Genomic DNA, 26,106 nt, shown 5'->3' on the forward strand with positions numbered 1-26,106 from the left:
CTGTGTATGAATCACAAAGCTGGTTTGCAGGTTCAGTAGGTAATTAAGAAGACAAATGGAATTTTGTCCTTCATTGCTAGAGGGATGGAGTTTAAAAACAGCAAGGTTATGTTGCAGCTGTATAAGATGCTGGTGAGGCCACACCTGGAGTAATGTGTACAGTTTTGATCTCCTTACTTGAGAAAGGATATACTGGCACTGGAGGGGGTGCAGAGGAGATTCACTAGGTTGATTCCAGGATTGAGAGGGTTGGCTTATGAGGAGGGATTGAGTAGACTGGGACTATACTCATTGGAATTCAGAAGAATGAGGGGAGATCTTATAGAAACATAAAAGATTATGAAAGGAATGGATAAAATAGGAGCAGGGAAGTTGTTTCCTCTGCGGGTGAAACTAGAACTAGGGGGCATAGCCTCAAAATAAGGAGAAGCAGATTTAGGACTGAGTTGAGGAGGGACTTTTTCACACAAAGGGTTGTGAATCTGTGGAATTCCCTGCCCAGTGAAGCAGTTGAGGCAAGGATAGATACATTTTTGAACAGTAAAGGGATTAAGGGTTATGGTGAGCGGGTGGGTAAGTGGAGCTGAGTCCACAGAATGATCAGCCATGATCTTGTTGATGACCTACTCCTGCTCCTAGTTCTTATGTTCCCAATGAAGGAAGAGAGTGTGTCTGGGGTGTGTGGGGATCCTTGATTATGCTGGCTGCTTTTCCGAGGCAGCGGGAAGTGTAGACAGAATCAATGGATGGGAGGCTGCTTGGAGGGTGGACAGGGCTTCATTCGCAACCCTGGACACTGCAGGGATGGGGCTGGGGCATAAGTATGCTGGACACAGGAGGGGCGGGGAGGGGTGAGTGTCCTGGATACTGAAGGGGTGAGGGATGGAGGGGTGGTGAGTGTCCTTGTCACAGGAGGGGTGGGGGGGTGAGGGTTCTGGACACTGGAGGGGTGGGGGACGGGGAGTGGGGAGGTGAGTATCCTAGACAGTGGAGGGGTGTGGTGTGGGGGCTGTGTGAGTGTCCTGGACACTGGAGAGGCGGGGGGGGGGGGGGGGGGTGAGTGTCCTTGGCACTAGAGAGGTAGGGGTTGAGAGCGTAAGTGTCTTGGACACTGGAGGAGTGGGGGGTGGGGTTGGGGGGTGAGTGTCCTGGACACTGGAGGGGCAGGGGATGGGGGGGGGGGGGGGGGGGGTGTCCCGGACACTGAAGGGGCGGGGTGTGGGGGGGGGGAATGAGCGTCCTGGACATTGGAGTGGCGGAGGTTCAATATCCTGGACTCTGGAGATGCGGGGAGTGGGGGTGGGAGTGAGTGTCCTGGACGCAGGAGGAGCGGGAGGTGCCCCGGTCACTAGAGTGGGTGGGGGTGGGGTTGGGGTTGAGTACTCTGGACACAACTGTTGGAGAAGTAAGTGCAACAGTGTATCCCTCTCAAACTCGCAGTAATTTCAGGGATTTGCTGCGTTAATTTCATATTGGAATTTCACACCAGTAGTTCCAGACTTTAAAAGCAGAGTTGGAGATTGTCCCCTGTCGTCCACAGGGGGTGTACTCCACACCCACTCCCTCCAGCACACATCAGAAAGTGGGTGGAGAATATCCCTTTATTTGTTGTCTAACTTGTCCCTTTTAGCTCCACCCCGAACACAAATTGAGCAGAAGAATGTGTTGGCATTAGGGCAGAGAGAGAGAGACACACACACAGGAACCAGCTCTCTCTTTCTCTAATGCTGCTGCAGTCTCTGGGAGACTTTTGAAACTTCGGGACATTTGGTATCTTAAGAATGTGACAAAGATGGCGTTAGTGGGCAGGGTACAGAGGAGTGGGCTGCTGGAGGTCTTGGTCAGGGACAGTTGGCACCGTGTGTTAGCCACCCTGAACCAGGACAACCTGATCCTGAGCTGCGAACAGCCCGGCCACACGGCCGCCTGGAACGGGGTTACCAATGGAGGGGGCTCGGAGGCATCCCCCCAGCTGCTGTCCCGGAGCCCCCAGCCTGGAACCCGCAGTCCCAAAGGCAGCGGGATCCCTGAACACGTCCCGGACACCATCAGCAACAAGAAGAGAAGCGTCCGGGTGATCAAGGTACTACTGTCAGCAATGTAGCAGAGTTTGGAACTGTGTGTGTGTGTGTGTCAGTTTCTTTCCACGGTTACTTAGTAAAAACTTTTAACACGTTGATGTAGCCAGTTGTTTAGTGTAGCCAGCAGCAAGTTGTGTGTGCGTGTAAATTTCGTGCTGCATTTCATAAGAGTTGTCACTCTCTCTCTATCCCAGGGTCAATCCGGGAGGGGTACAAACTCCACACGCCATTACTGCAGATTTTTCATTTGTCACTCTGAAACTTCCTGTCCCAGTGATTTTTCCACTGAATATCTGACTTGTATCTCCCCTTTACAGTCTTCAGTGTTTGAACAGAGCACAAGTTCCCATTGCATTAAAAATCAAGAGGTTTTGGCCTTGGATAGATCCTTTTTAAAGATAGCACTTGTTAAAGCAAATTAGAAGTGGGGTTGGACAGATTAGAAGCCTTTCCGCATTCCTGACAGTGATTTTTGCATTTACTGCCACTTTGCTTCCCCCTCCTGACCTTTTATTCTCTGCCCGGGGTTGAATTGGCAGCCTGATTTCTGCGCTTGTTGTTAGTTCAGGTGTTTTCTCTCTGGTTTATTTAGCGAGTGCAGAGTAATGACTGTCTCTGGCGAAGCTAAACAAGTGTCCCAGTATTTGGAAATCCAATTCGGATAGTTAACCCTTGGCGTGCCGGATGATCACCCCCGCTTAGAACCGACACCTCCACACACCTATTGATAAGTCCACTTGCCTTGATAGAGCGCCTGTAACGTCCAAGGTCATTCACACTAGCTTCAACAACTAACATCGTCAATCCTCTATAACATAGGAAGGTTTGCCTGTTGGTTGATTTTTTTTAAAAAAAATCCTTGCCCCTTTAAGGTGACAATGAGCAACATTCTTGAACTTCAGAGGGAGTTGAGTGTGGAACTGGAGTCACCTGTAGTCCAGGTGTGTGTGTAGTTGGTGGGGGTGAGTATAAGGAATGGCAGGTTCCCAAACCAGATCCTTCCCAGAAGGGGCATTGGTGAACCTGTTGGGTTTTTTTTTATAATAACCCAACCTCTCGACAACTTTCCCAGCCAGATTATTTTTTCAAAACTGAAATCTGAATTATTGTTCAACCAGATTGCAACTCCTGGCCTTTGGGTTTCAGCTTTGATTTGATTTATTATTGTGACATGTATTAACATACTGAGAAAAGTATTGTTTCTTGCGTGCCATACAGACAAAACATACCGTTCATAGAGAAGGAAAGGAGAGAGTGCAGAATGTAGTGTTACAGTCATAGCTAGGGTGTAGAGAAAGATCAACTTAATGCAACATTTCTTCTTGAGTCAGGCCCTTGGTGAGTACATACCAATCCATAGCAGAGTGCAGTGGTTTGTTTTACTAGCTGCACCATGGCCTTTCCTCAGATGGAATTGGGATTAACCCTTATGTTAGCATAAAAGTGGATAGCATGGTGGCACAATGGTTAGCACTGCTGCCTTACAATGCCAGGGACCTGAGTTTGATTGCCGGTTTGGGTCATTGTGTGGAGTTTGCACATTCTCCCTATGTCTGCATGGGTTTCCTTCGGGTTCTCCAGTTTCCTCCCACAGTCTGAAAGACGCGCTGGAGTTTGCACATTCTCCCTCAGTGTACCCGACCAGGCGCCAGAGTGTGGTAACTAGGGGATTTTCACAGTAACTTCATTGCAGTGTTAATGTAAGCCTACTTATGACACTGATAAATGAGACTAGAAGCCCAATTAAACCCTCGTTTTCCTCCATTAGCCACTCACTAACCCTGATATAGGAAAGAAAGTTGGAAAACATGTACAGCCCCTCCCTGCCATATCTCAATGATTACCAAGGAAGTGAATTTGTTAATTTTTAATTCGATCAAACACTGTGAAAGAATTTTCTGGCTGTATTATTACAAATAGTTCTGTGATTTATCTCAGCACTAACTGATTCCTGCTCTTAGTCTCAAGGAGGCGGTGATTGTAAAGGAAGTTACAGTAGTTCACATAATGTCCAATCACAGACTACTCTGAGCAAATCAATGGTGGCTTCTGGTTTTAAGTGTGAGGAGGAACTTGTGTACAGATAAGGCCTGATTTGTGATTATACATTCACTGGGCCCTATTAAAAGGCTTCACCTTTACAGGGCTGACAGAGTGGTGGGGGGGGACCCAGTAATGACCAGTTACTTCTGGTTCCCTTAACCAAATAATTGATATATATTGTGAATAGCTGGGGCCCGAGCACTGTTCTCTGCAGGACCTTATTAGTCACTGCCTGCCACTTTGAAAAAGACCCACTTATTCCTACTCTCTGTTTCCTATCTGCTCATCAATTCTCAATCTATGCCAATGTATTACCGCCAAATCCATCTGCTTTAATTTTGCACGTTAACCTCTGATGTAGAACTTTATCAAAAGCTTTCTGAAAAGCCAAATACACTGTACCACTGGTTTAACCTTAACTATGTGCAGTTTGGGTGGAGCTGTGTGGAGTTTGCACGTTCTCCCCTTGTCTGTGTGGGTTTCCTCTGGGTGCTCTGGTTTCCTCCCACACTCCAAAGACGTGTGGGTTAGGCTAAATTGACCCTAGTGTCAGGAGGATTAGCAGGGTAAATATGTGGGGTTGTGGGACTGGGGCCTGGGTGGGATTGTGGTAGGTGCAGACCCGATGGGCCGAATGACCTCCTTCTGCACTGTAGGGATTCAATGGATTCTATGAACTAGTGGAATGGATATGTCCTTTAAAAAAACTCCAATAGGCTTGACAAACATAGTTTCCCTTTGATAAATCCAAATTAACTTTGTCTAATTCAGTTGATACTTTGTAAATGTACTGTTATCACATCCTTTATAATAGACTCTAGCATTTTCCCTACTACTGATGTCAGGCTAACTGCTCTGTAATTCCCTGTTTCCTCTCTCCCTCTCTTTTATAAACAGTGGGGTCATTCTTATCACCCTCCAGTCTGACTGGTCTGTTCCAGAATCTACAGAATTCTGGAAGATGGCAATGAACACATCCACTATTTCCCTGGCCACCTCCTTTATAACCCTAGGAGGGAGGGGGGAGGTCAACACTCCCCACTTGGACTCCAGGGTTACAGTGCAGATCCAATCGATAACATCAGACCCTGTCAGCAGTTTACAGAGGACCCTGCTACAAGTTGTCAGGACTCAGAGGACAGGAAATGGGACTGGAGCAAGTGGTAATTATTTTAATACCCTCTCGCAGCAAGAAGAGACAGATAAAATGAGGGCTAAAGTTACAGATGGTAATTCCTTTATTATCCATTCTGGATAGATCCAAACTTGTTTTTTTTTCAAAGATCAGCATCAGGACTTTAGATAGGAGAATTTTTGACAGCACGGTAACTTCCATTTTAAAATTAGACAGCCAGAGAGCTGCATTAACCACATTCTGGTCAATGTAAAGGCCTTCTTACAAGTCTCTGGGTAGAATGCACCTTGCCTGCCACAGGAACCATAGCGGGCAGGACACGCACCATGCAAAGGTCCATTAACATCTTGCAGGATTTTCCGGTCTTGGAGCCCGCACAGCTGGAAAATTCTGCCCCTTTAATTTCATGCATATGTACACTTGCAGAATTTCTTATTTGTTATTTTAATACACTAAAGGAGAAGTGGGCAGCACGGTGGCACAGTGGCTAGTTCTGCTGCCTCACAGTGCCAGGCACCAAGGTTTGATTCCGGGTCACTGTTTGTGTGGAAGTTGCACATTCTTCCATGTCTGCATGGGTTTCCTCTGGATGCTCCAGTTTCCTCCCACAGTCCAAACATGTGTAGGTTAGGTTGATTGGCCATGCTAAAATTGCCTCTTAGTATCCAAAGATTAGGTAGATTAGGGGGATTAGTGGGGTAAATGCTTGGGGGTAAGGAAATGGGACTGGGGGTGTTGGGTTTGGGTAAGATGCTCTCTCGGGAGAGTTAGTGCAGACTCGATGGGCAAAATGGCTGCCTCCTGCATTGCAGGAATTCTATGAAAAGGAGGATTCAGCCCCTACTTTGGTTAGCAGAGAGAACCTATAAGGCTGCAGACCAGGAGATGGAAGAGGGATTAGACTGAATAGTTCTTTTTTTGGGCTAGTACAGTTACAGTGGACTGAATGGCCTCCTGTAAAATTTCTGTGTTTATCTGACCAATCATGGTAAACACCTCCATCAGACCACTCTATTCCAAGGAATATCAATCTAATCTGTTTTCGTATTGTAACCCTGAGACCTTTCTGATGAATCTACATTGGATCCCCTTGTTTTCTTTCAGACTAGTTGATGAAATCCTGGTGTGCTGGTGACTCCTACAAGTCTGCACTTAATGCTTTAAGAGTTTGGGTGCACATTAGTGTATTTTCCAAAGACGTTGTACATTTTGAATTGAAAGCACTGAGAAGTACATTACTTCCAACGTGCGCCAATGTCGATTCAGGGGCCAACGAGGCTTATTTGTTCTTGGTCTCTGAGGGTTTTATGTTATCTGGAATAACCAAACATCAGAGACAACCTCAATTAATGCTCTTCCTGCAGCCACATAGCAAAACCATAATACACTGCGTTTTTGGAAAAGATTTTCAAGAATTGAGTTGAAGGAGCAGCATCTGTTGCCAATGTTCCACTGTCCTGCTGTACTCTATCACACAACAATAGCTCCCTGGCCTCTCAGCCATTTCTCTATGACCTCCTCCAGCCCTACTATCACACTGCACCTCCAGGCTCCCCCACTTTGAGACACTTGTGTATCTGTACAATTTCTCCACCACTGGTGTGCCTTAAGTTCTCAGAACCCTAATTGATTTCCTCTATAAATCTCTCTGTTCCTCTTTCCTCCTCTAAAACGCTCTTTTAAAAACCTACTTCTTTGGCCAGGTTTGGGCGCAGCAGTCCCTATTACTGCCGTGTGTGACTGGATGGCAAATCATTGAACTCTTACAGTACAGAAAGAGGCCATTTGGCCCATTGAGTCTGTACTAATTCTCCAAAAGAGAGAATCCCACCCAGGCCCTCCCCTCTGCCCTAACCCCGTAACCCCAGACACTTTCCATGGCTATTACATCTAACCTTCCATCTTTGTACACGAAGGGGCAATTTAACATAGCCAATCCACCTAACTTGCACATCTGCAGACACTAAGGGCAATTTAGTATGGCCAATCCACCCAACCTGCACATCTTTGGACTGTGGGAGGAAACTGGAGCACCTGGAGGAAACCCATGCAGACATGGGGAGAACATGCAGACACCGCACAGACAGTGACCTGAGGCTGAAATTGAGCTGGGCCCTGGCACTGTGAGGCAGCAGTGCTAACCACTGTGCCACATGCTGCCCTTTTAAAGGGCATTAGTGAATCAGATAGGTTTTTACAACATTTGACAATGGTTTCATGGTCATCATCAGGTTTTTAATTCCAGATTTTTATTGAATTCAAATTTCACCATCTACCATGATGGGATTTGAACCAGGGACTCCAGGTCTCTGGTTTACTAATCGAGTGACATTGCCTCTATGCCACCAGCTCCCCACATCATCCATGAATAATTGTTCCAGTGAAGCACCTTGGAAAGTTTTGCTACATTTAAAGGTGCTATATAAATCCAAAGTGCAAGGGCTAAAAACAAGTGTCGAAGTGGGTTTGGTTTAACACCACTGACAGTGCAGCACTCTCTCAGTGCGTCCATGTCAGTCTAGATCGTGCACTTGGGCCGCTGGGATGGGATTTGAACCCACACAGGGTTGAGCTGGAGTGGGATACGTGCAGAAGTATGCTGGAGCGCTGTGGAATTCCAGGGATTGGAGGGCTGCACTGTTAGGGAGAGCGCCACTGCGATCTTCCCTGATCACCAAAGTAACACCATCTCTTTTTTTTTCTCTTCAAGCAAGAGGTCGGGGGCCTGGGAATCAGCATCAAGGGAGGCAAGGAGAATAAGATGCCAATCCTGATCTCGAAGATCTTTAAAGGTCTGGCAGCCGACAAGACCGAGGCTCTATATGTGGGCGATGCCATCTTGTCAGTGAATTCAGTGGATCTGAGAGATGCGACGCACGATGAGGCAGTGCAAGTGCTGAAGAGAGCTGGGAAAGAGGTCCTCCTGGAGGGTGAGTTGGCAGTTCCTCATTCTGAGCAGTATCTGGCCCAGTCTGAGGCAATGTTTCTTTAATTTGTCCCAAATTGACAGTGAGATCATATTTGTGGAGGTGTGTCTTATTCACATTTTAAAAATCTCTGCTTAAGTCTTCACCATTAATTATTTGTGAAGTGAACTATCATGTTGTTGTTCCAAATAATGAAATATCATTGGTGCAAGTTTTGAGGTTTGTTTTGTATTGACTCCTGACATGTGGAAGATATTAATGGAAAGTCTGTCGGAGTGGTTGAACGGATTCAGTACTGCCCTCTCCGTTAGTGGGGACAGCTATTTACAATGAGGTTTAGCAAACGCCCCACCTGGATCACCATTTGATTTGATTTATTATTGTCACGTGTATTAGTGTACAGTGAAAAGTCTTGTTTTTTACACACTATACAGACAAAGCATACCGTTCATAGAGAAGGAAAGGAGAGAGTGCAGTTTGTATGTTACAGTCGTTGCTAAGGTCTAGAGAAAGATCAGCTTTATGCAAGGTAAGTCCATTCAAAAGTCTGATGGCAGCAGAGAGGAAAATGTTCTTGAGTTGTTTGGTACATAACCTTAGACTTCTGTATCTTTCCTGACAGAAGAAGATGGAAGAGAGAATGTCTGGAGTGTGTGGGGTCCTGAATTATGTTGGCTGCTTTGCCAAGGTAGCAGGAAGTGTAGACAGAGTCAGTGGATGGGAGGCTGGATTACGTGATGAATTGGGCTACATTCATGACCTTTTGTAGTTCCTTGCAGTCTTGGACAGAGCAGGAGCCATACCAAGCTTTGATATAACCAGAAAGAATGTTTTCTATGGTGGATCTGCAAAAGTTGGTGAGAGTCGTAGCTGACATGCCAAATTTCACTGCACCCAGATGCATTGTAGAATGCCTGATAGAGTAAGATTTGCATTGATGTAGCGTTTTTCAGTCACAGGGTATCACAAAGCTCTGTACGGTGAATGAAGTATTGGAACAGAGCAGCCAACTTTTACACAGCAAGTTCCTGCAGGCGGAAATGAGAGAATGACCACATTAATCTGTTTTTGTGAAGTTGTTTCAGGGCTGAATATTGTTTAGGAGACAGTGGAGTAACGCACCCACTCTCTTTTTTCAGCATTGTGAGGATTTTTACATTCTCTTCAGCCTAAAAACAGCACCGCTGACGGTACGGCCCTCGCCCTTTGGCGGTGCGGCACCCCCTCGGCCCTCGCCCTTTGGCAGTGCGGCACCCCCTTGGCGCTCAGCCCTCGCCCTCTGGCGGTACGGCACCCCCTTGGCACTCGGCCCTCACCCCCTGGCGGTGCAGCACCCCCTCACTTGGAGACTGGGAATGTCAGCCTGGATTTTATGCTCAAGCCTTTGGAGTGGGACTTGAACCCATGACCTCTGCACTCAGTTGAGTGTATAGTCTGCCCAGCTACAGGAGGGTGAGAGTATTTTAGTTTTTGTTCCCTTACCCCAAGCACAGAGCAACATAGAGGAATCTCTTTGAATAAATGCTAGACATTACTGCCCACCATTGAACACTGGTTAATAATGTGCAGTAAAATTCTAATAGTTCAAAAATAGTAGTTTATCTGGACAATGCTAAACAAGTGAGTCTGGTTCATATGTCCATGTTAGTTAGACTTTAGCTTCAATCTCACAGTTGTTGTGTCAGTTTATTTGAAGACAAACTATAATGATAGTTAATTTGTTAAGGTGTTGTATACTCCTTTGTGCACCAGTTCCTGTGTTTTGCATGCAGTGTCATGTACACATTATACTGAAACTTGTTATGGTTGACTAACTGGAGGTTCAAATCCAGAGTTTTGTTGACTTCAGCAACTTTTTGGAATGTTTCTTGTGAGTAAGACGCAGTGCGATGATTATCACTGAGACACTTTCTGTGGCTGCTGGCACATGGGGCAGACAAAGCACGTGCTTCTACCTGTTTCCCTGACTAGTAATACCTGAAACAGGTTGTTAATGAGGCCAGTGTTTATTCTGCAAATCAACGTCAGCACAGAAATCGAGTTAAAAGCAAAATACCACTGGAAATCTGAAATTAAAAACAAGAAACGCTGGAGAAAACTCAGCAGGTTTGGCAGCGCCTGTGGAGAGAGAAACAGAGCTAACATTTTGAGTCGATGTGACTTCCAAGACCCTTCTAGTTGATTACCATAATCTCGTTGCTGTTTGTGGGATCTTGCTGTGCACATTTTGGTTCGTGACTGTACTTTTAGAAGCAATGCTTAGTAACAATGGCGCAGTGGTTAGCACTGCTGCCTCACAGCACCAGGGACCCGGGTTTGATTCCCAGCTTGGGTTACTGTCTGTGTGGAGTCTGCACGCTCTCCACGTGTCTGTGTAGGTTTCCTCTGGGCATTCCAGTTTCGTCCCACAGTCTGAAAGATGTGAAGGTTACGTGCATTGGCCGTGCTTAATTCTCCCTCAGTGAACAGGTGCCTAGGGGATTTCCACAGTAACTTCATTGCAGTGTCAATGTAAAGCTATTTATGCCACTAATAAATCAACTTTAAAACTTTGGTAAAGTGCTTTAGGACACTGGAGGTTGTGAATGAATCCACATAAATAAAAGTATTGATTGACTGATATGAAATTTTGGTTGTTTGTAGTGAGGGAAAGCTGGCTCTTTAAAGGGTTCTGTACTTCATGACACTGCATTTTGTCAAGGCAAATAGCCAGGGAGAGAGATTTAATTTAGAGTTACCCAAACAATACTCGTGCTTTTAATTAATACTTCCGCCTGTTGTAAGCTGATATTGCCAGTATCCAAAACCGATATCAGCAGATTCCATCACATCACTCAGTGGATATTTTGAACATTAATCCTTTTAGTGAAAGTACTCTTGGTGTTAACCATTGTAGATTAACCAACAGCAGACTTGTGAATAAAGTAACAGTGGTAAATCACACAGACTTTACAGCACAGAGACAGACAGGCCACTGAAACCAACTGCTCTGGATGTTCATGTTCAACACAAGCCTCCTCCCCATCCTGCTTAAAACAAAACACTGCAGACACTGGAAATACTCAGCAGGTCAGGCAGCATCAGGGGTCACTTGTCAGGTGGATAATCCTCCCTCCATCAGACCCTCCACCCACCCCTTCTATTCCTTTCTCCCTTAACTGTTTATGCAAGTTGGATGGCACGGTAGCACATTGGTTAGCACTGCTGCCTCACAGTGCGAGGGGCCCAGGTTCAATTCCCGGCATGGCTCACTGTCTGTGCGGAGTCTGCACATAATCCCCATGTCTGCGTGGGTTTTCTCTGGGTGCTGTGGTTTCCTCCCACAGTCTGAAAGTTGTGCTGGTTAGGTGCATTGGCTGTGCTAAATTCTCCCTCAGTGTACCTGAACAGGCACTGGAGTGTGGCGACTAGGGGATTTTCACAGTAAATTTACTGTGGTGTTAATGTAAGCCTACTTGTGACACTCATAAATAAACTTTTAAGTTCTCCTCCAAGCAACTCACCATCCTGATTTGAAAATTATTGCCATTCCTTCACTTTCATTGGGCCAAAATCCTGGAACTCTCTCCCTAACACCCCAGGGACTGCAGCAGATCAAGAAGGAACATAAGAGCATAAGAAATAGGAGCAGGAGTGGGCCATCTAGCCCTTCGAGCCTGCCCCGCCATTCAATAAGATCATGGCTGATCTGAAGTGGCTGAGTTCCACTTTCCCGCTTTCTCCCCATAACCCTTAATCCCCTTGCCTACCAAAAACCTATCTAACTGCATTTTAAATAGATTTAGCGAGGTAGCCTCCACCACTTCAACGGGCAGAGAATTCCAGCTCCCCACTGCCTTCTTGAGACGCAATTAGGGATGGGCAATAAATGCTGGCTGAACCAGTGGCAATCACATGCTGAGCATGAATAAAAAGTAACTCTTAAATGTATCAATATTATACACCTTAACCATTTGCTGTGGGAGTGAGTTCCATATTCTCACCACTCTAGGTAAAGAAGTTTCTCCTGAATTCCCGAATAAATTTTTTGGTGACTATCTTACCTTTCTAGCAACCTTTGGCTCTCTTATGTATAAAGAAAGAATTTGCATTTTTAAAGCATCTTTTATAAGCACGGGACATCCCAAAGTGCTTTATAACCAGTGAGGTACTTTACTGAAGTTACTGTTGTGACTTTGGAAATGTAGAAAGTCTTTACTTTGTGATTAATTCAGCGAAGGCACGAAGAGCTTTACTTACTGCATGTCAAATCGTGTCGTCAGATCTCTTTTATCTGCCTGAAAGGGCAGAGGAAGCCTTGATTCAATATGTTGTCTGAAAGACGGCACCTCTGACAGTGCAGCACTCTATCAGCACGGCACTGACGGTGCCAGTCTAGATTCCATACTCAAATCTTGATATTGCATTGTTATTCCTGCAATCTTCTGTGTCAGAGATGGAGTGTTATCCATTGAGCCATGGCTGGGAAGCAGCCCAATGATGAATTGGGATTGAGTCAGGGTAACTGCTGCCTATTTGTTACATTATTTCAAACAAGAATCGCTGACAGCCCATTGCAACGGGGGGACAGGGAATGATGAACACGGTGATATTCAAAACTCCATTGACTTTGACCAGGGTTGCGGGGGGCTGATGGGCTTGTCACGTTCCACCCACTACATCTACTGAACAAACTGATTGAGAAACAGGTTGTGCTTTTGGTGCGTGCTTGCTTGCTTGCTGTCCCGTTAACACTGTGCTTTTCCTTTCATACACTCGCTCTCTCTCACACACACACACTCGCTCTCTCTCTCTCCCTTGCACACGTTCACGTGCTTTCTCGCACGGGCTCGAGCCCTCTCTCTTTTTCTCTCACATGCACTCTCTCTATATCTCTTAGTCACGCTCACTCGCATTCTATTGGCAGCGGAGATTGAGGGGTTTTTTGGGCTACCTTCCCATCACCACAGGCACCGTCACCACCAGCAGCAGCATTCACAGGTTTTGTCCACTTCAGTCTTTGGCCCAATCCCAGATTCCGCTGTTTCTTTTGCCACTTTCCGTACTGTCTGAACGTTTGCTACTGGAATGGGAAGCTCTCATATCAAGCAGAGAGAAGCTGTTTCCTCCGGCCCTACCAGAACTCCCGGACTTCAAATAATTGGCAAAAGTTCCAGAGGGGAAATGAGGAGAAATGTTTTTGCACAGGAGATGTTATGACCTGGAATGCACTTCCTGAAGGGATGATTGAAGCATTTTCCAGAGGAGGTGTCAGAAGATAATTGGTGTGAGTTGAATTGAATTGTGCTTTCAAAGAGCTGGCACAGGCATGATGGACCAAATGGCCTCCTTCTGTGCTAAAAGAGGCAGTGGTTCAATGTAACACTTCCGAGTGCTGCCTTTTTAAAAACACATAATGTCACTATGAGTATTTGAATGGCTGCCAGGAGATCATTTTCAGAAAGGAAGGAAAGTAAGCAGATATCTTCCAGTGACGTTAGCCCAGTGAAATGTCCATCCCTTCCTTGAGTGTGTTAAATCCATTCTATATCAGCGATAGCCATCTAACAGGCCTGACCAGTGTGAGGAGGCTCCCTCTCCATCAGCCTCCTAATGATACCATTAGCAACTGTCTGTTGTGAATCATCTTGTGCCATCCATTCAGGAGAGGTGCGGCACTTATTCTAAAGGTTGGGTTTGTTGAATTGTGATGGGAGAAGGTGGACAAGTCACCTTCCATTGTCACCATAGAATGCCTACAGTGCAGAAGGAGGCCATTCGGCCCATCGAGTCTGTACCAACCATAATCCCACCCGGGCCCTATCCTCATAACCCCATGCATTTACTGTAGCTCATCCCCCTGACACTAAGGGGCAATTTAGCACAGCCAATCCACATAACCCGCACATCTTTGGACTGTGGAAGGAAATCGGAGCACCCAGAGGAAACCCACACAGACACAGGGAGAACATACAAACACTGCATAGACAGTCACGGGAATCAAACCCAGGTTCCTGGCGCTGTGAGGCAGCAGTGCTAACCACTGTGCCATCGTATCATCCACAATCCAAGGATGTACAGGTTAAGTTGATTAGCCATGCTAAATTGCCCCTTAGTGCCAGGGGAATTAGCAGGGTAAAGACATGGGGATACAGGAATAGGGCCTGGGTGGAATTGTTGTCCATGCAGGCTTGATAGGCCAAATAGCCTCCTTCTGCACTGTAGGGCTTCTATGAACGAGCAGGGTGATGGGCCAAGGGGAGGTGAGTGGGCTAATCAGATAGCCCTTTCAAAAAGCTGGCACACCTACAAACAGCCAATTGGCCTCTCTCAGTGCAGGCCATTCTCCAGACCTAAGATTGCATGTTCATTTTATGTTGTTTGCAAACTGTGCAAAAGGAGCGTGACTGCCCAATAACAGCGTCTCTTTAAGCTGAATCCATGGTGAGATTTTATTTTAAAGGGGCAGGGTTTAAAGGGAAAGTTACCTTCCTTTTATTACTGCCACTCAAACCCTGTGATCTAATGAGTCCTGCTTCTTTGTCCAAAAAAAGATTATTGCAGCTACACGGAGCCCTCATGGCCTTTGACTGTGATTAACAAATGGCACCAGCTGTCAGCAATATTTAAATGTCACCCCATTTCCCAATTTGAAGATATGATGGTTAATTGAGGAATCAGTCTCAGTGTGGAAACGAAATGAAATGAGACACATCCCCAACGTAATCTCTCAAAACACACAGCACCAAAGGAGACCATAATACCTGTGCTTCCTCTGTAAAGACCCACTCCATTAATCAGACTGACTCGCTCTTTCTCCCTGGCCTTGCAAGACTTTCCCCCATCTAGCATTTAATTTACTTTTTGGAAATTCCTGTTGGATCTGCTTCCATTGTCCTTCTAGTCAGCACTTCCCAGATCATAGTAACTGGTGTGAAGTGAATCTAATTCTCTTCTGCTTCTTTTGCCAGTTATCTGTGTCCCTCTTTGGTTATCCCAGTTTTGCTCAGGCTCCTTGATGCCACACCCAGTCGCATGCTGCCTTGCTGTCAAGGGCAATCACTCGTCTCATCTCTAGAGTTCAGCTCTTTTGTCCATGGAATCATAGAAACACTACAGTGCAGAACAGGGCCATTCGGCCCATCGAGTCTGCATCAACCACAATCCCACCTAGGCCCTATCCCCGCTTAGTTACCCTTCTAATCCCTCTAACCTACCACATCTCGCGACATTAATTAATTAAGCATGTCCAATCTACCTAACCTGCACATCTTTAGACTGGGGGTGGGGAAACCAGAGCACCTAGAGGACACCCACGCAAACACGGGGAGAATGTGCAAACACCATAAAGACAGCTACCCAAGCCAGGAATTGAACCCAGTCTCTTGCTGCTGTGAGGCAGCAGTGCTAACCACTGTGCCGTGTCCATGTTTGAACCAAAGCTGTAATGAGATCAGGAGAGCTGGTGGAACCCAAACTGAGTTCAAGAGAAATTGTTTCCACTCGTGGGAGTAACAAGAGGATACTGATTTTTAAGGTAATTTGCGAAAGAATGGGGTGGAGTTGTGGGGAGATAAGGAGCTGATTGGTGATCTGGCAGCGGCTGATTCAATGGGAACTTTCAAAAGGGAATTGTATAAACGGCTGAAATTTGTCTTGCTAGGGGTGTGAGCTAACTGGATAGCTTGTTCAGAGTCAGCACAGGAAGCAAGGCCCGTTATTCTGTAACACTGTAAATATGTAGTAATTGCAAGGATTGGCGACTGCCAGTTAGTATTGAAAGAACTATAATGGTTTATTTACACACACACATACGCAGAGTACTTTCATAATATTCTCATTTCCAGCACTCCGATCCACTCTGTCCACAGGGACCTGCGCACCGAGATCTCCACGCTCCTTGGGTGATCAGGTCACATGATTCTTAAAGGGGCCCGCTACTACAAAATGACAAACAGAAAACCCTTCTGAAAATTCAAGCAATGCATCTGTTTCAGTTAAAGAGGAAAAGACCATATAAGGAGAAAGATACATTGGAATGTTGACCATCAACTTCTATCTGTTGGAAAGATCAGAATAAGGCGCCAGAGTTTAGACTGGTTAGATACGGGAGGAAGACTGTCTCTCTCTCTCCATCTCACACACTTTCTTTCTCCCACACACTGTCTGACTCAGACTTTCCCTCACAACATGCTCACTCTCTCTTGCACTCTGTTTCTCTCCCTCCCTCTACACTTCCTCCTCTCTCTCTCTCTCTCTTTCTCTCTCTCCCCCCTCTCTCTCACACACCCTCCCTCCCTCTCATACTCCCTCCCTTTCATATTCCCTCCCTCCTTTCTCACTCTCACTCTCATGGTTTCTCTTGCATTCACACACCCTCTATCCATCTCACGTGCTCTCTCTCACTCTGTCTCTTATTGTCTCTCTCACGCTCACACACCCTCACACCAGAGGTTGCCACCACCAGTGAGTGGCATGCCACTTCCTGCCATTGAGGGGAGGTCGGAGAATCCTGCCCACTGTCCATTGCTTCTCCAAAGCAAATGGGAAAATGGGCTTTTCACTGGACACCTGGAAATTGAAGTTTCTTTTTCAACCAGCTTCCAGCACTTTCCCCTGTCGATTATGACCGTTGAAGAGATCCCGGGAAATGTAATCGCTTTCCATAGCTTGGGAGCTTTTCTGGATGAAGGCAGAAAAAGATGATGAAATTCATCATAGGTGATGGGGGTGGGGTTGCACAGTGCCAGGGACCTGGGTTCGATTCCCACATTGCCTATTTGGAGTCTGCATGTTCTCCCCATGTCTGTGTGGGTTTCCTCCAGGTGCTCTGATTTCCTCCCACACTCCGAAAGGATAGGATGGGTGGGAAGGCCTGGGAGGGATGCTGTTTTGGAGAGGTGGTACAGAGCTGATGGGCCAAATGGCCTCTTTCTGCACTGTACGGATTCTACAGTGTCATCTTCGAGGTGCTAGCTCATTCTTCGACCAACTGGGGAAAAGAGTATTTGCAGACCAGGATCTCAAACCCCAGGCTAAGAACATGGGTCACTGGGCAGCAGGGATCCCCTCCTATTGGTCACAGGGACTTGGTCTATCCACAACAGGATCCTCTAAGCACTGGAGAAGGATTATCGGCAGATTCTGCACAAGATCCTCCAAATCCAGCAGCAAGAAAGACAGTCCAACAGCAGCATCCTCCCCAAAGCCAATCTGCCCAGTATCCAGGCGCTAATCGATCTAAACTAGCTCCCCTGGGTGGGACATGCTGCTCATCCAGCTGCCATCAGATCCCCGGAGTAACCGGTCCACTCAGAACTGAGTCACAGCAGGACACTCCCAGGAGGACAGCAGAACTGCTCCTGGGAAGCTTAAAGATCATTCCGGAAGATATCAAACCTCCCCATCAGTTTATCGGAAACCGTGTCTTGTGACCCACCAAAATGGAGAAGGTTCTGTATTACCTGTCGGCTGGAGTCCTCGGGAGTGCGAACCTGAACCCACAACACTCTGACCCAGTGCGACAGTTCACAATGCCAAGACCCAGTCAAGTCCAATCACCCTTGAACTGAGTGGCCTTCTGAAGACAGTTAAGAGTCATAGAATACCTATAGTGCAGAAGAAGGCCATTGGGCCCATCAAGCCTGCACCCACGCTGTATGCCCGTAACCCCACACATTTACCTGACTAATCCCCCTAACACTAAGGGTCAATTTAGCTTAGCCAATGAACCAACCCCCACATTTTTGGATTGTGGGAGGAAACCGGAGCACCCGGAGGAACCCAGACAGACGTGCAGAGAATGTCTGCGTGGAGTTTGCACAATGACCCAAGCCGGGAATTGAACCCGGGTTCCTGGCACTGAGACAGCAGTGCTAACCACTGTACCACGGTGCTGCCCCCTAGAATCATAGAACCCTACAGTGCAGAACAGGGCTATTTGGCCCATTTGAGTCTGCACCGACCACAATCTCACCCTGGCCCTATCCCCATAAATTTATCCTAGCTAGTCCTCCTGACACTAAGGGTCAGTTTAGTATGGCCAATCCACCTAACCGACAAATCTTTGGAGTGTGAGGGGAAACCCACACAGACACAGGGACAATGTGCAAATTTCACAAAGACAGTGACGTTAGTCAATCTCATTACTGTGGGTCTGAAGTCAAGTGTAGGCCAGACAGGGTAAGGCTATTGGTGAATTGTGTGGACATTTACCACCATTGACAATGGTTTCATGGTCACTGTTGCTGTGACTCATTTTATACGGTGGACTCTTTATGAATTGAATTTAAATCCCACTTGCTGCCATTGTGGGATTTGAATCCATGTCCTCAAAACATTCAGCTGGCCCCCTGGGTTGCTAGTCCAACGATAATCCAACTACACTGCCCTTGCCCCACCCAGAGCTGTTCAGCAAATGATTACTGTTAAACTTTAGTGCCAAGTACATTGTACTTCTTAACTGATTCCCAATCCCAGATTCATTTTCCTCTAGTGAATCTTTCACCTTGACTTAGACTTTAGTGACATTTACGCTGAAATGACAATGAAGTGACTTCAGTGACCTGCACGTTAACTTAAGGTTAATGTGCAGGTTCAGTTGGCAGTTAAGAAAGCAAATGCAATGTTAGCATTCATGTCGAGAGGGCTAGAATACAAGAGCAAGGACGTACTCCTGAGGCTGTATAAGGCTCTGGTCAGACCCCATTTGGAGTATTGTGAGCCCCATATCTAAGGAAGAATATGCTGGCCCTGGAAAGGGTCCAGAGGAGGTTCACAAGAATGATCCCTGGAATGAAGAGTTTGTCGTATGAAGAACGGTTGAGGATCCTGGGTCTGTACTCATTGGAGTTTAGAAGAATGAGGGGGGGTCTTATTGAAACTTGCAGGAAACTGCAAAGCCTGGATAGAGTGGACATGGAGAAGATGTTTCCACTAGTAGGAAAAACTAGAACCAGAAGGCACAGAGATGAGGAGGAATTTCTTCAGCCAGAGCATGGTGAGTCTGTGGAACTCTGCCACAGAAGGCTGTGGATGCCAGGTCATTGAGTGTCTTTAAGACAGAGATGGATAGGTGCTTGATTAATAAGGGGATCAGGGGTTATGGGGGAAAGGCAGGAAAATGGGGATGAGAAAAATATCAGCCATTATTGAATGGCAGGGCAGACTGGATGGGCCGAGTGGCCTAATTTTGCTCCTATGTCTTATGGCCTTACGAACATTCTCCCAATTTATGCTCCATCATGCCTTTACATTGGTGTAGGGGGGAAATCCTGAAACACCCTGTCAATGGGGACTTGTTTCATTTATTAATTGATTTTAAATTCTGTCAGTTGGTGAGATTTGAACCCATGCCCCCCAGAACATTAACCAGAAGTTACTAGGTCCAGTGACATTCCCACTCTGCCCACTGAAACCACCTGTCTTCTTCCATTAGTGGCATTGTGGACAATGGGAATAGCTGAGCCCAAAAGAGAAAATGCTGGAAAATCTCAGCAGGTCTGGCAGCATCTGTAAGGAGAGAAAAGAGCTGACAAAGGGTCATCTGGACTTGAAACGTCAGCTGTTTTCTCTCCTTACAGATGCTGCCAGACCTGCTGAGGTTTTCCAGCATTTTCTCTTTTGGTTTCAGATTCCAGTGTCTGCATTAATTTGCTTTTATCCAAGGAATATCTGAGCAATGTGATCCTGGGTCTGTGATCAGTAAACAGGCTCCGCTATAGCTGATAGCTCAGCTTTTGTCTGAAACTCATCTTTCATGGACTCCACATCCTACCACTGGACAGTCCTGTTTATAATCAAAAGGAACTTTGGTTTAAATAGCAGACTGCGAGCTTTTTAAACAGATAGGAATTGGGAAGTAGTTAAACAACCGGATTAGCAAGTTGAAAAGTGAGAAGTGGACTTTGGACTGTAAAACAATACTGCTATATAGAATTATAGTCCCGCTCTTGGCAAAATGCATTGAGTTCAGTGAACTGAGATAAGGGTGTGATTGTAGTCACAGATTGGTGAGGCTTTACAATAGAACCTTTATTCCAGCTTGAGAATTCACTGGTTCTTGGATAGCAGGTCAGAATTCAGTATCTGCCTCGAGTCCCCCCTTTACCATAAAGGCCAGTCACAGGTTGAATCTACAGAGAACGCTCTGATTGACCTTTACACAGCAAACCCTGAAACATTGAACAGTCTCAGATAAATGGTGGTATGAAAAGCAGACAGAAAAAGAGATGCGGGGTCCGTGTAGTGTGTTGCATACAGTTACAATGCTTGAGACATGATGGTTAGAGACAGTCCCATCCAGCTGGCAACCAGCTCCTCTCCTGAACACTGTGAAAATAGGGAAACCTCTTCACACACTGGATGGGGGGAGCTTTGGAACTCTTCCACAAATAATAATTGATCCTAGATCAACTGTTCATTTTTACAGTTGAGATAGATTAAGGTATTGTAATAAGCCCTCGGAGTCCTTTCACCAAAATCCCTTTATTTACAAGTCTGACAACAGCACACAGAGTACTTTCAGTGAGCAGTCGACGCTCTGAGGAACTGACACGCCTGGTTATGTACAAAGCAAGAGAGGCTCCCTCAAATTGGTCTTTAATCAGGGAGTTTATATTCTAACAGGCCCACCTCAATTGCCTGATTTAAAGTTATCACAGGTATTAAGGGATGTGAGATGTTTGGAGTTAGGTCACACATTGGCCATGATCCCATTGAATGGCTGGTCAGGATCAAGGGGCTGAATGGCCTCCTTCTGTTCCTGTGAGAAAGACAGAAGCAAACCAGATAAAATCCCAACACTGACCAGGAAGAGGATGGGTCAGGAGCTGAAACATTACACCCGGGATTTTACAGCCTTGTTTGACCCAAGACCAGAAAATCCCACCCGAGGTCCGATTCCCGTGGCGAGCGGGGCAATAGAATTCCGGCCTATGTTTCATCTCCTCAGATGCTGCCTGACCTGCTCAGTGTTTCCAATATTTTCTGTTTGTATGTCATTGAGAAAGTAGTCACGGTTAGTCCCAGTAGATAAAGCGTGTTCTCCTCTCCCCTCGGAATCTCTTGTAAATCAGCTTAAATCTATGCCTTCCACTAACTATCCCACCCCTCTGCCACAGGATACGGATTTTCCATATTCACACTCGATCAAAAACCTTCATCATTTTGGAAGCCTCCATTAAATTTTCCCTCAAATCCGCTCTCCTCTGAAGAAAACAATCCCAACTTCTCTGGGAATATAAAAAAATCTTGCAAATAAGTTGGGATCCAAGTTTTCCAAGCCATCATTCCTACAATCCAAGCACTGATACTGCAGTATTACATCTGACCCGGAGAATGTGATAAAGAAAGTAGCAAGCTGTAACAAAAATCATGCGGTTTCTCTGCAGTAACCCAGCTTCCCAGAGCGAACATTGTGTGGGTGTCCTGAATGCCACTCCAGTTATCTGGAGCTCATTACATATTCTCGGCAACAGGACAGAAGTTGTGCAAGTCCCTGTTGTGTGAATGACGTTCATGTTGATGTTGCACCCAGTCAGAAAGTCCAAAAATTTGATGTTCTAACAGGCAAAGATAAAAAAACGGCAAATGGCACGAGGTAAAATAAACTACCTGGTCAGCTATTCACTTTTAACAGTTTCTTGTTCTTAACTATTTCCTCTTTCCAATCCTGCTGCACCTCCCTCACCCCACAGGGCAGTCTGAGAGCCTTGCACCTTGAATAGAGGCCTAAACAGTCCCCATCCATCACTTGTTCTCTCTCCTGTCTGACTGACATTGAGTTAGAAATGGGAGGAATGAAGTAATGCCTTTTCTGAGGATGTTCTTGCTCTCTAGGGAGTGCAGCCAAGGTTTACGAGGCTGATTTTGGGGATGGCAGGACTGATGTACGAGGAGAGATTGGCTAGGTTAGAATTGTTTTCGCTGGAGTTCAGACAAATGAAAGGGGATCTCATAGAGACTTATAAAATTCTAACAGGTCTAGGTAGGGTAGGTGCAGGGAGGATGTTCCCGATGGTGGGGGAGTCCAGAACCAGAGATCACAGTCTGAGGATTCAGAGCAGACAATTTAGGATGGAGGTAAGGAAACATTTTTTTTACCCAAAGAGTGGTGAGCCTGTGGAATTCATTACCACAGGAAGTAGTTGATGCCAAAACATTGAATGTATTCAAGAGGCAGCTGGATATAGAACTTGGGGTGAATGGGATCAAAGCTTATGGGGATAAAGCAGGATTAGGCCATGATCATTTTGAATGGTGGAGCAGGTTTGAAGGGCCAAATGGCCTCCTCCTGCTCCTATCTTCTATGTTTCAATGCCAGTTCCAACCCTTGCCCCTCCGCTGGGATTCGAGTGAAAAGATTTGATGGGGATATTCAGAATCACAAGGAATCTGGACAGAGTAGTGAGGGAAGGACTGAGTACCAGAGGATGCTTACTTAAGGTGATTGGTAGAAGAAGCAATGGAGACATAAGGAGAAACGTGTTCACACAGTCTGTTGGAGACAGATTCACACAGTGAGTGGTTAGGATCTGGAATGCACCATCTGAGAGTGTGGTGGACATGGATTCACACAGCGAGTGGTTAGAATCTGGAATGGACTGTCTGAGAGTGTGGTGGAGACAGATTCAATCAAGACTTTCAACAGGGAATTGGATCATTATTTGGAAAGGATGAATGTGCAGGGTTATGGGGAGAAGACAAGAGGAATGTAACTTGGTAAATTGCTCCTCCAAAGAGCCAGTACTGATGTGATGGGCTGGATGGCCTCTCTCAGCTCTGTAACCATTCTGTGCTCCTGTGCCTATGATAGCTGTGAAATGTGACAAACCTCTTGTCTCTGTGGTTCTGAACATACTGCAGCCCTGCGATTCCTTCCGGATATGAAGCACTTGCTCGTGTCGATCAGCGAGTTGGCTCCTTGCTGGGAGTTATGCAATTCCGGATCACTATGCCTTCCAGCACTGGTCAGGATAGCGGTCAGTAAAGATACAAACAGATGTGGAGGTTGTAGCCTGTTCCGATTGGGATCAGCACCATTTACGTTGAGTTTCGTGCTGATGTTTGTCTTTAATTTCATTGCCTGCAGCGTAGCTCAGGAGGCAGCAGTTTGAGTCATGTTCTGTTTGCTGTGCTTAGTAATCTCACCGCCACACACTGTGTGTCACTCTTTTTATATTTTCCCATACTTTCCCATACTCATTCAGTGCCTCTCTCGTTCCTTCAGTCACGTTTAGATTTTAATCTGACCTAGTTCAGGTCTGCCACATCTGGCGAGGCATTTTTCCTTTAGCTATCTGACATAGTTTACGTGCTTGCCTGCATTCCACTTTTCCAGTCTCCGTGTGGTTACAGGGTGTCAGACGCTGTTGGCAGCTCCTGTACAAGAGGGAAGACTGTGCTTACCCCAGTCCAATGCTGGCATCTCCACATAAGGGGCAGAGATTGGAAATCGGGCAGTGATTGTGGCCAGCAGCTAATTTGTTACTCCCTGGGTAGGAAGATGAATTTTTACCCTGGGGGAGGGGGTTTGGGGAGAATAGGGGGGAGTTCAGTTCCCAGCGTGATTCCAAGGGCTTCTTTTTGACAGAACAATTAAACTAAATCAAATTAACTGAGGGACAAATTAAAAGGGGCAGCTCCCCAAAAAGAATGGGAGTCCCCCAGACCAAAAGACAAAGCAAAAAGGAAACTTAGACCATAAGGCAGGAGCAGAATTAGGCCATTCAGCCCACTGAGTCTGCTTCACCATTCAATCATGGCTGATATTTTTCTCACCCCTGTTCTCCTGCCTTTTCTCCATAACCCCTAATCCCCTTATTAATCTAGAACCTGTTTATCTCTGTCTTAAAGACACTCAATGACCTGGCCTCCACAGCTTTCTGCAGCAAAGAATTCTACAGATTCACCACTTTCTGGCTGAAGAAATTCCTTCTCATCTCTGTTTTAAAGGATCGTCCCTTTAACCTGAGGTTGTGCCCTCTGGTTCTAGATTTTCCTACTAGTGGAAACGTCCTCTCCACATCCACTCTATCCAGGCCTCGCAGTATCCTGTCACTTAAAACATCAAATGTGATTAAAAGGGAAGATAGTACACGCCAGCCCCTGCTGTCCCCAGCGAGCGTGGAAGGTTTCATCAGTGCCCTCACACACCCCACACCCCTTCTCCAGGGAGACCCGGCCACGGGTGTAGCTGCGGTAGAGGGACAGACAGTCGGGTGGTATGGACACGTCAGGCGCCCGCTGCCTGGACCTCTTTATAACAAGGGGCCTCAGGTTGAGCCATTCGTTCAATTGAGATGACTTCCCTCTAAAATTGCCAATAGATTAAAGGGAACCACTGGCAAAGTTCTGTAGGATCAGGTTGGGTAAATGCATGGGGTTATGGGGATAGGGCCTGGATGGGATTGTGGTTGGTGCAGACTCGATGGGCCGAATGGCTGGCTTCTGCACTATAGGGATTCCGTCAGGTTACGAGTTGTTGAGTCCACGTTGGAGACAGCCGAGGCTAACACTCCAGTGCGGTACTGAGGGAGTGCTGCACTGTCGGGCGTGATGAGGCATTTAAACCCACCCCCTCATGAGTGGGCATAGAATGTTCCCGTAGCTGCAGTTTCAAAGATGTTATCACTGATGTCCTGGGCAGTAGGAATCAGATTTTCTGCTTGTTATCTCATTGTGTGGGATCTTGCTGTGTAGAAACTGACTGCCGCTCTTTCCCTGCATTTCAACAATGGCCACACTGCAGTAAAGCACATCATTGGCTGTCACCACCTGTTGGGACTTCCTGCGGTTGTGACAGGTGCTACAGAAACACAGCTCTGCTTTTCCGATCTGTGACATTTTTCCCGGGAGGATTGGAGTAGCTGGAATATCGGAAGCAGAATTGAGACATTAGTCCTCTGTCTGAACTGAGCCAAATGGCTGGATCATCACAGAGAACAGGAAGCTGCAGTGAAGAAGCTGTTTTTCTGGGAGTTGACCTCTGTGCGGCAACAGAATTCCTGAAGCTTTTCTGTCATTTTGCACACTCCCGAGACAGATTCCAGACAGAATCTCCACAGTGCAGAAGGAGGCCGTTCAGCCCATTGAGTCTGTACTGACTCTCCAACAGAGCATCTTACCCAGGCCCTATCTCATAACCCCATGTATTTACCATGCTAACCTGCACACCTTTGGACACTAAAGGCAGGATATTCTGGCCTCACTCGCCCTAAAACCAAAAAATCCTGCCCAAGGCCAACAGACCTTTCCATGATCTTTTCTGTAGCGGGCAACGCAATTTAGTGTGGTCAATCCACCTAGCCTACACATCTTTGGACGCTAAGGGCAATTTAGCATGGCCAATCCACCTAACCTGCATCTCTGTGGGTGAGGGACATCAAACCCAGGCCCCGTCTGCCCTCTCGGGCAGACACTAAAGATCCCACAGGACAATTTTAAACGAGAGGAGGTGATTATCACCTCTCGCCCTGGGGCGGCTGATCTTTATCCCTCATTCAACACCTCCCAAAAAACAAAACTGATGTCCACATCGTTGGTGATGGGATCTTGCTGTGCACAAACTAGCCGCTATGTGTTTCCTCTTTTACAAAGTGCTTCATTGGCTGAAAAGCAGTTTGAGCCCTTCTCCTGCAGTCAGGAAGGGTATGAAGTGTGTGCAAGCATCCCATCTGGAGTCCAGCATCGGCCTGCCCCAGCCAGAATGGGTTCTTTTCACAACAATTTCTGGGGAGGTGATGGCCTTGTGGTATTATCGCCAGACTGTCCAACCAGTAACTCGACTGATGTTCTGGGGACCTGGGTTTGAATCCCGCCATGGCAAATTGTGGAATTTGAATTAAATTAAGAAAACGTCTGGAATTAAGAATCTACTGATGACTGTAAAAAGATTGTCAGAAAAACCCTTCTGGTTCACTGATGTCCTTACCTGGTCTGG

General features: G+C 46.4%; 1 protein-coding gene across 1 annotated transcript in view; it reads left to right on the forward strand.

Annotated features, from left to right (window-relative positions):
- The first annotated feature begins 1,622 nt into the window (after positions 1-1,622).
- Positions 1,623-26,106, forward strand: part of sntb1 (syntrophin, basic 1) — a 101,039-nt gene continuing 76,555 nt past the window's right edge. Inside the window, exons 1-2 of the mRNA XM_080193939.1 lie at positions 1,623-2,083; positions 7,970-8,189. Of these exons, the coding sequence (XP_080050065.1) occupies positions 1,793-2,083; positions 7,970-8,189 (511 nt within the window). The 5' untranslated portion in view covers positions 1,623-1,792. The remainder of the gene's footprint in view (positions 2,084-7,969; positions 8,190-26,106) is intronic.

The sequence above is a fragment of the Carcharhinus amblyrhynchos genome, chromosome 8 (assembly GCF_965287045.1).
Source record: "Carcharhinus amblyrhynchos chromosome 8, sCarAmb.v2.hapA, whole genome shotgun sequence".
Classification (NCBI taxonomy): Eukaryota; Metazoa; Chordata; class Chondrichthyes; order Carcharhiniformes; family Carcharhinidae; genus Carcharhinus; species Carcharhinus amblyrhynchos.